Below are 10083 nucleotides of genomic sequence, written 5' to 3'. Positions count from 1 at the left end.
TGGAAACACTTTGTCACAAGATGACATGCAAACTAAAGAGTAAGGCAGAAGTGGATCAGCTGGCACTGGGCTGCACATGCTGCCTCCCTCATTATTTATGCTCTTTTCACTGGGAGCATAAATAAGGCCCTGGGAAGCTGCAAAGTACAGTGAAATGGAAAGAGGTGCTGCCAACACCTCCTCAGCTGATGCTATAGAGAAAGAGGGAATTTTCAGCCCTGTGTATTTCTTACAAGCACACACTGGCAAACCACATCATTTGAGCTATACAGATCCTTGATACAGGAGTCATTAACACACTGCTAGATTAATCCTACCCATCTCTTTTCCCCAACTTTCTATAATCAGTATTTCCCTCCTTTACACATGCCATTTATTTTGAACATTTTTTTCCTGAGGTAGAAAACAGGCAGTGGCAGAACCCACTCCTGCTGTGCTCTGCCTCCACATTTATAGTTAAAACAAATACATATGCACATAAACTCTTAGTAAAATTTCTGTTGAACCACCTTTGTGCATTAAAGCCTATTAAAACCAGATGAATCTAAGTATGTAATGTCCTCCTGCACCACTTCTGTCCTCTCTGGACTTGCAGTAGAGAAATTTGATGAAGTTAACTAAATAATGATGGACCAACAATCACTGTATAGTTTTTTAATAGCTCATACTTAGTGTACTAATTAGACATTATGTAGATTGCTTGTGATCCACTAATACAGGCATGGAATAGAGTACAATATTTACTAAAGTGAACAGAAATTTCCAGTCTTTCTGATGAATTTACAGGAAGGTTTTTTTTGTGTACATGTGTATTTGGGGTTCCCTTACCAAGGAACAGAAGACACATACATTCTTGAGTTTCCCCCAAATATTTTTATATGGAATAATCCAGCAATATAATAAAAGTCAAATCATTGTACCCAAAAGATTAGGCAAGGAAAAATCCTTCCCATGTGAAGAAATGAAAGCAAGAAGCAGTAGGTCGGTGTTCTACCTACAAATCAAGCAAACCAGAGACAAATCTCTCCCTCTGGACATCCTTTCTTATCAGCTGTCTTCAGCACAACACAATTACTACTTCCAAAACACAGCCCTGAAGTTTGTCAGTTGGTCTTTACACTGCAGAAGTTGCAAGGAGAGAGGACTCAGGGATGGGAGGAACTTCTGAAACTTACATTGCAAAGCTTGCACCAGAAATTTAACTTTAATTGCTGTAGATTATATATAAATTATGAATTCAGGCCCATTATTAAGAGGTACAGTGGTAGTTATCACATCACTTTTCACATTCATGTGATCATTAACGTTTTAGATATTTTTTCCTCACCAAAGGAATACTGATTGCATGAATGAATTATTCTGTCATCATATTGGCTCCCTCCCCACCAGTGGCATCCTGGGAAATATGGAGATCCTCAAGCATTTCAGCCAGACTGATTCGTGGGGTTCCATCATCATCTGTGTCACTCTCCACTGGAATATCTGCATCTAAAAAAGCAGTAAGAGAAAAACCCAAACAGCTAAGCAAAAAGAACAAACCCAAACCACCCTGAAAAACCCCAATGAAGGAAGGGGGAAAAAACCCCCTCAAACCAACCAATAAACCACAAAACCAAAAAGCAAACAAATCCCTCCCCTAAAGACCAACAGACCTACGGCCATTGTCCTCATGGAAGATGCTAAATTATGTATCAATTCCTTCTCCCAGCAGAGTTGTTGGGTGTAGGAGAAAATGTTTCTCTCTCATGTTAAAGGCAAGCACAAAAAACCCATCAACATCCACTCAGTGCATGTGAAATACACTGAATACCTGAAGTTATTACATGACAGCATTTCTCTAGGCATGGGTAGTTCAATTAATCCAAAACATTTTTTCAAATAGTAATGATTTAGTTACATGACATTAAGTGGCTAAAGGGTCCTTACTTCTGTAAATGTTGACATTCTTCCTTATGGCTTCATCTTCTTCGAGATCTTCAAGGAAGTCCTGGTATTGTCTGTAAAAGATGGTTCCTGCCTTTACTCACTTCTCCTTTGGATTTATGCAAATTTATGAACCAAAGTGAAATCAAAGAAAGCAAGCCCCAAGGAAGGACTGCAATCTGCAGTCTGTCAGTCCTGCCTTCTGATACCATTTCTACATTTCCAAGTCAGTCTTTCTGCTTTGTTTTACCAGCACATAGTAGTTTCCAAAATATTTTAGTTGCCTGTCTTCATTTAACTAATTGCCTTGTTTTTTCTACTCAGTTATTTCATTATTTAGAATCTGCTGTTGCTGTATCAGCTCTGTCACTCCACAAACCAGTGACAAACATGGTTTCACAGAAATGTCCCTGTAGCTAGACAGGCACTAACTGCAAGCTACAGACACAATGCTTCCAGTGCTACTCACTTGTCTCATAATTTGACCTTTTCTTGAAGAAAACATTAAAAGTTGCTTTAATATTTTGCAATAGTAAAGCAGGACAGTCTGCAGTGTTGTCTTAAGATTTCAGGAATTAGCCTGCTTCCACACACCCCTGCCTCATTGTCCTCAGTATTCATGTTCACTGAAAACTTAGCAGTCAAGATAAAATTAGCACAAGGAAGGTGCACATGCTGAAAGCACCTCCTGCAATAGTGAAGAGGAAACAGGCAGAGAGAGAACACTGGTATGAACCTCTCCCTGAGGCAGTGTCAGGCTCAAACAGAACCAGCAACATCTGCCTGTGCCCCCTCAGCACCTCAGCTTTGGCCCCCACACTGGGTTCACCCTCAGCAGAAGCTGAGAAATGTTATTTCTAGACTTGGACCAGCAGCCTAGGCAGGAGGGCCTGAAAAGCTCCATGGCAGATACTGAACCTTTCATCATCTGTGTCCGTGCCTTCCCTGTCCCTTTCCAGTTCCTTCAGCTTCCAGTTCCTGCGCCGCTGACGCTTGGTACGGTCGTAGCTCTTCTTTATTAACACCTGCAGGGAAACCCAGCACAGATTTACACACCCCCTCCTTCAATGCCACTCATGACTCCTGCAACATCCAAAACAACACCCAAGGCTACACTTAGGCAACTGTAAAATCAGCTGAACAAATAGTAGCAGATTCACAGTCTGGCACTTGGGGGTTTTCCACAGAATCTACATAGCCTTTGTTTCCAAACACTTTGGATTATGTCCTGAAAAGGACACACACACTGGAGTTGTATGGAATGCAGGTTTCACCACACAGTGCATGGTAATTTGAACAAAACCAACAGAGAGTAAGGTATGTTACAGTAAATGTGTTGTTTAACCACCATTCAAAAATGTAAGTACTGAGAAAATATTCTCAAAATTAGACGCTATTAAAATTTCAGCATTAATATCCCCTCCCCCTTTGGGCACCATGGAACTAGTGAGGATTCATTACAAAATCATAGTCCCTAATACCCTTGGGTAACACAGAGGAAAAAAATGGTCTTACCACATCAGGAATAGTGTGTGGGTTCATCTTATTGGCAAACTCATCATTTAAGTTGCAGTTTGCCAAGTCGAATCTGAAACGAAAACAGGGATTTTTATCCTACCTTCTCTCTAAGTCTAAAAAACCGAACTCAATGTATTGCATGTTTGAATTAAAGAGCAGCACAGTGCAGGTTACATCTCCTAAGTGTTCTGGTTTGAGCCAGGATGAAGCCAATCAGTAAAAAGGAAAATTGGCTTCATCCTGGCTCAAACCAGGACACTAAGAAAGATAAAGCACAGAGCAAATAAAATACCCAGATCAATATGCAGCTGTCATAATTATGAACAGCTCTTAGAAGCTGCTGCTCCCAAATTCTGTTCAGTGGCACCTCCCAGCCTCCCCAGCCCACTGAGGCACCTCCACTGAGGTTCTCCTGGGCTTACAACAGCTCCTATAACATTCATGTTTATACCTGTTTCAGAATCACTTAATCTGCCTGATCTGACAAACAACTCATGTTTGTCATTGCTGCATAGGATCCTCACTATCAAATGAAAAGACCTTGCCTGGTATTTTAAGAATCCCCCCCATCTCTCTGTGCTTAAACAGCTATTCCAGTCTATGCTCTAAAATCAGTACTTCAGCTCTCTTATTACTAACAGCCCTTTTCACAAGATGACTCTGCTAGAAAAGACAATTTCCTCTATTAAGACCATCTCTTCAGTGCCAAGATGAACGATTCTATCCCTTTCGCTTATTGCAAAAATATGTATTATTTTTTTTTGATAATACATAAGCCTGTAGAGAATCCAGATAATTCAGTCTTCAAGTAATAATTTAATAAAACCCCCAGAAACAGAACAGACCCCAAGACCAGGTCGCCAGGATTCAGGATGTGCCCCAAGTGAGTACAGCAGAAATACTGATGGTCTGTGTTCAGCTCCGAGGTTTTCTTCACCCAGGCTTCAGCCAGTGTGTGCTTGAGGAATGAAAAATAAAACACATGGAATCAAACACAGCTTAATTCACTGTGCTGTAGAACATCTGCACTGCTGTATTACTGGTTTAAATTACATTTGTAATTAAACTTGTATTATTGAGGAATGAAAAATAAAACACATGGAATCACACACAGCTTAATTCACTGTGCTGGAGAACATCTGCACTGCTGTATTGCTGTTTTAAATTACATTTGTAATTAAACTTGTATTGCTGTACCAAGTATCCAACATATTGTTTGCTACTCCTCATTACAAAAAAGAAATGGACATACCAACCACTTTAACAAGAATTCCACTGGGGCTGTTTCTATAACTAGACAGGTTTTTTGGTGGTACTTCTGAATTTATCTCATAACTCTCAACCACATACAGCTTTTGACTGAGAAGAAAATGTTTGGCACTGAATCATTCATTCTGATTAAAAAGAAATGCCTCCATACTTCAATAAAAACAACCTAAAAAATGAAGAGTTGCAAAGCTAATGTAAAATAGTTTCAAAAACAAGAGCAACAAGTAGAGTTCAAACTCTTCAGCAACATGGAATTCACACAATGCCTGTGCAATCTCCAAACCACTCCTTCCTGAGAAGAGCTTTTGCCAGTGGCAAAACACAGAAGAGCCTACATCTGACTTTGCAAGGTGGAGTGAATCCAAACAGAAGTTCAGCTGAGTAGGGGAGGGAGGGGAGAGGAAGGACCCAAATACTGAATCAAACAGAGAGGAAGTCCTACCTTCTTCGATCTTGCCCCTGCACCTGCACCTTTCTTCTTCTCGTGCACCCTGTTGATATCCATAACAATAAACTCCTCCAGCTGTTTGGGGTGGAACAGGCTATTGAAGGGGTGACGCCAGTAGGTATTTCCATCAATTTCAGCAACTGGAAATAAAACAGCAGCATGGGCAATGACAAGGGAGAGAACTTCTTGCAATGAAATTCAAAGGAAACATCAGCCAAAATTAAGGGAACCACCAAACATATTCTGTTCAAGTTTGCTTTTGTGACACAAGTATTTAGGACACGACCCACGTTGCAAACACATGCTACAGGAGCAGTTGATCTGGAACAGCCAAACCACATGTCCAAAGCAGACACATTTTTACTTACAAGAATCATTCCCCTGGATGTGTTCTGATCAGAGTTATTTTACTGGTAGAGCTTACCAGAAAATATGCTCAGAGCACAGTGCTGCTGGTACCAGAGTGGCTAGAATCATAACGCAGAGGAAAACTACATGCCATGTAATTTTAGAGGATGATCTTAAAGTTTTCCAACCAGAAGGATCCTATGAATATACCTGACAAATATAAGTGCTCTACAGAGACCCAGAACACTCAGAAACTTAACAATGAGCCTGCACATTTTGCCGAGGACACTAAGAAAATCAAACTTGAGGAACTCTCTCTTAGTTCCCTATTAAATTTCTATGTCAGTTATTGTACAGGCCAATTTACAACATTCAGATCTAAAACCAGAAGATTTCATTAAAACAAACAAGCAACAAACTGTGCTGACAGAAAAATAAGATGCTGCCCTAGTGCAGAAAACAACCCCTGACTTACTCTGCAGAGTGCTGGGATCAATGAGGTGGATGGTGCTTGTTACTCTGATGCACACACAGATCTGGCTCATGTTGCCAAGACTCTGTGCCAGTTTTGGTGACAGACAGACAACATTGTCCTGCACACAAAGAGAAAGTAATGGACATAGGTATCTCCTGAGTTTTTCATCAAGCCTTTGGAGAAATGTGAATTTTTTAAAGTTTGTGTTTTGAATTCTATCTTGCCATGCTTTGCTGGGAGCAGAGCCCTCCATCCCCCCAAATGCACAATAAATCATCAAAACCAAACCCTGCCCACACCACACAACACCCTGGAGATGAAATAGAGAGAAGCTACCTTGCATATTGGGACTATTTCCACAGAGAAAGTGCTTTTGTAATTGTAGACATTACTATGAATATCATGTGAGATCAAACGCTGGGATGATTTTGATCTATAAAACATAAAAACAGAGCCCTCAGGCAGCAAGAAGGATGTTGCTTGAAACAGGACACAATCAGCAATGAGAGTATCTATCTGTGTATCACAAATCCAAAACTTAAGGACATAAAAAATGCATGAGGGTTGGTTTTACACTGGCTGTTAGCTTGACAAGTGGAAAACACTTCTGTAGCAGGGATTCTGTCTGTTTTAACTAGAACACAGGTTCCTTACACTTTCACTTATGAAATTATTTACAATTACGTAAAACGAAGGATAAAAGACATTTCCCAAAAGCTTTTGGATATTCAAGGCAACAGACATAAATGGTATACCTAGATGGAACTGTACACTGAAGGAAGTCTACCATCTTCTGGGCCTGCTGCTTTGAAGAATAGTAAAAATCCAGGCCATCTTAAAGAAAAGAAAGCTAGATGAACAAATCTCTCTCAAATACTATGTTTCTTTTCAAATACAATACACAGGCTAAGTAATCTGCTGTTCACCTGAACAAAGCTGCATCTTCCACTATGGAACAGGTTAGCCTGTTCCACTTCAAGATTAGAAGCCCCCTCACTTACCATGGATTTCTTTGATGCGAAGTGTATTTTGATGAAGCCTGTGTTTTAAAATCAGCTGCTCCAAATAGTAGAAAGTCTTCTTGTGCAGAGTCTAAAACCAAAGATAAGATTATCAAGGTCATTCAAGAATCATCTAGTGCAAATGCAGAATAAATATTTATAGGAAGAGATTATCTAGAGAAGTAACAGTCCAAAGTCTATTTCAAGTAACCAAGAAGATTTCAGAGATGAGCTTCCTTTATACCAACTTAGTAAAGCTTGTTTTTCATTTTTGTGTAACTACTGAAGATGTCATCTTCTTTAAAGAAGATTTAAACATATATAAAAAGAAATCTGTGCCAGCATTTCTAGTACTGCCTTAAAATACAGAAGGACATTTAGTAATTCACAGAAGATCCTCCTGCCACCCACTACTTAAAAAGAATAATACCAGAGAGTAGGAAGTTTTTCTAAACTAAATGATCAGTAAGAAAAGAACCCAACGTGAACACATATTCCTGTGGCAGTGTGCAAGTGTGATTTTAGCTTTCATTGAGAAAATCAACAATCCATTCAAAGATTTGTCCATTTGAATGTTCTGCCAAGATCAAATGAACATTCAGTTTGCCTCTACCTTTTGTCTGACTTGCACTACAGCTTTCCAGAAATCTTTGGCTTCAATCCTATGACAGTCTTCACACATTTGAGACTGGACTATATACTCCACCACAAACACTTGCTGAAGAACTGCTCCATTCATCACCTGAAAAACAAAAGGTTGTTAGTCCTGCCCACACAGCAAGCTGGTTCACCCCAACATTCTGAAATAACTTCTATACCACACTTTGTAACAGACATTTATATTTGGGTCACAAATATTGCAAGTATTTTCCCAACTTCACTAGAGCAGCCAATAACCTTCTTCAATCTGTGATAAGTGGCACTTTAATGGCAGAATTTAGGCAGGATAAAATCAATGCTCTTTCAAGATAAGCCAAGAAACACACGCTGGACTTTACCAAAGAAAATCACTTCTCTAAAATGTAATAGTAATAAATTAAATACAATAATACTATTTGCCATAAAAACTTTTTAAAGGCTGCATGCAGAATCCTTATACTCCAGTTACCTCTTTCTGAACAGTCAGTTTCAGCTTCAGCCTCTTAGAATGGGGTTCAGTCCAAATAAAGCCTGCATCGACCAGCCGGACCTGCCAGTGGGAGAGAAGGACTCAGCAACTGCTCATACATGTGAAAAACATGCAGCTTTGACTTCCAGAAAACACAAGCTTATGGTAGAGTTCATTGCTCCCCAACCACGTCAGGAATAACCTTAATTAAAAAGGTATCAGTATAGCAAGACCAATTAATCAGTTAGAAGGCAGAGTCTGATCTACCTAAAATACTGGAGATGGAACCCCACGGGCTGTCATATACACAAGACTGCTCAACAGTATCTCTGGTTGCCTTGTCATGATCAAGCTGGAGAGTATAATGGACTTCAGGACTTAAAAGCCAATTTAATCTCTAAAACGAAGAAACGTGCAAATTTCCTGCAGAAAAAGACCTTTTGTGTATGTAAATACTAGACTTAACAGCAAGAGACTCAACAAGGCAATCTCATTCAAACCCTGATCTGTGCAGTAACAAAACCTTTTTTTTTTGGTCTAAAACATGATCTCAGGTTTTTTCCTCTCCTAAGATCCTGAGACTAAGAGATACTTTATTAATGTAAACATGTGACTTATAATTTAGTCTATCTACAAAACCCTGCAACTCTTTTTTATGTGATAGTAAACAGTAAGAACAGGCATTGCATACACAACTTTAAAAAGAAGGAAAAAGAAAACTGTAAAATTAGGATGCCTTAAAATGTGTTATATTCCTTCAGTTAATTATTATGAATAGTAATTAATTAGACTTAACTCCCACCTATACAGTGACAGTTATGCAGCACACTGGATGCTTTGTAGCCACAGAATTGCACCAACAGCCTCCTCACTATGCTTGCAAATTTTCTTTTAGAACCTGCCCTTACTGAACCCTCAAAATTCTAGTACAGAGTGACATGAAATCAGACTGTCATTCTCTGTGCTCAATACAATCAATTAATGAGCCTTACACAAGCATGAGTGGTTGTTCTGGAAGGATCAAACCCTGTGGAAGTTAGCAGGGCTTCATTTTATGCAATACCAATACCAAGTCCCTATGGAATCTCAACAGAATTAGCTACTCACCTTGCTCAGAGAGGCTTTGATTTTTTTAAGGCACAGGGCAAGAAGCTTTCTTGATTCTAAGGTGCACTGAATCCAGGTTCCTGGGGGCTGGAGATACCTAGGATACAGGGAGCATTTTACAGTACAGGGAGCATTTTACAGTACACGGAGCTGCTTCTGCCAATTAAATCCCTCAGAAGCTGAGCAGCTATTTACCAAGCCTGCAGCTTCCACATCAAACATGCAGCCACAACTTTTGCCTCCTGAAACATTCATATTCGTGCATCCCCAGTGCCACCCTTCATCATTTGCCTACTTATTTGCCCTCCAAGGACCACAGATCCACTCACTTAGATAACCTAGACCCCACACCCCAACACCTTTCTACTTCCACCAAGAAAAGAACTGCAGGAACGTGCTGGGAAACCCCACAGAATGCTGGAAAGGACCTCAAGGATGATGGTGGGCACGTCCTATAGAGGTGACAGCCCAGCACCCTGCTGAGCCTTACCCGAACCCACCACTTCCCCGGGGACACCCTCACAGTGTCTGTCTGTCTGTCTGTGTCCAACAGGGATCTCCCCAGCACTGTGTCCCCCCCAAAGCTTTTCCACGGGCCTCCTCCCAAAAAAAAGGGGGGGTCTCCATCTCCTCGGCAGCCACCCCGACGGCACCAGGACGCGGCAACAAGGTCTCCCCGCGGCTTCTCTGCCCGAGGGATGAGCCAACCGGGCCGTGAGAGGGCTGGGGGAGCTGCCTGCGAGGAGAGGGGCCCCGCTCACCTCTCGCACTGCTTGCAGAACTGCAGGCTGCCCTGCCTGGGGATGCCCTCGGTGATGTCCACGCGTGCCCGCAGGCAGCCCACGCACATGTTGGCCGCGTTGGGCGGGATGGGCGCTCCGCACTG

The 10083-nt window shown here is 41.0% G+C and overlaps 1 protein-coding gene across 1 annotated transcript in view; it reads right to left on the bottom strand.

Moving 5' to 3' along the window:
- Window positions 1-1354: 1354 nt before the first annotated feature.
- Window positions 1355-10083, bottom strand: part of NMD3 (NMD3 ribosome export adaptor) — a 10289-nt gene continuing 1560 nt past the window's right edge. The window contains exons 2-15 of the mRNA XM_009995719.1: window positions 9959-10080; window positions 9198-9294; window positions 8091-8171; window positions 7596-7724; window positions 6983-7073; window positions 6737-6815; window positions 6318-6414; window positions 5982-6099; window positions 5153-5298; window positions 4287-4399; window positions 3439-3511; window positions 2842-2948; window positions 1927-1997; window positions 1355-1488 (exon numbers count right to left, since the gene is read on the bottom strand). Of these exons, the coding sequence (XP_009994021.1) occupies window positions 1355-1488; window positions 1927-1997; window positions 2842-2948; window positions 3439-3511; window positions 4287-4399; window positions 5153-5298; window positions 5982-6099; window positions 6318-6414; window positions 6737-6815; window positions 6983-7073; window positions 7596-7724; window positions 8091-8171; window positions 9198-9294; window positions 9959-10080 (1458 nt within the window). The remainder of the gene's footprint in view (window positions 1489-1926; window positions 1998-2841; window positions 2949-3438; window positions 3512-4286; window positions 4400-5152; window positions 5299-5981; window positions 6100-6317; window positions 6415-6736; window positions 6816-6982; window positions 7074-7595; window positions 7725-8090; window positions 8172-9197; window positions 9295-9958; window positions 10081-10083) is intronic.

This window comes from Chaetura pelagica, unplaced genomic scaffold (assembly GCF_000747805.2).
Source record: "Chaetura pelagica isolate M959 unplaced genomic scaffold, ChaPel_1.0 scaffold394, whole genome shotgun sequence".
Classification (NCBI taxonomy): domain Eukaryota; kingdom Metazoa; phylum Chordata; class Aves; order Apodiformes; family Apodidae; genus Chaetura; species Chaetura pelagica.
The sequence above is the reverse complement of the archived record's forward strand: the minus strand, read 5'-3'. Positions and strand labels throughout refer to the sequence as shown.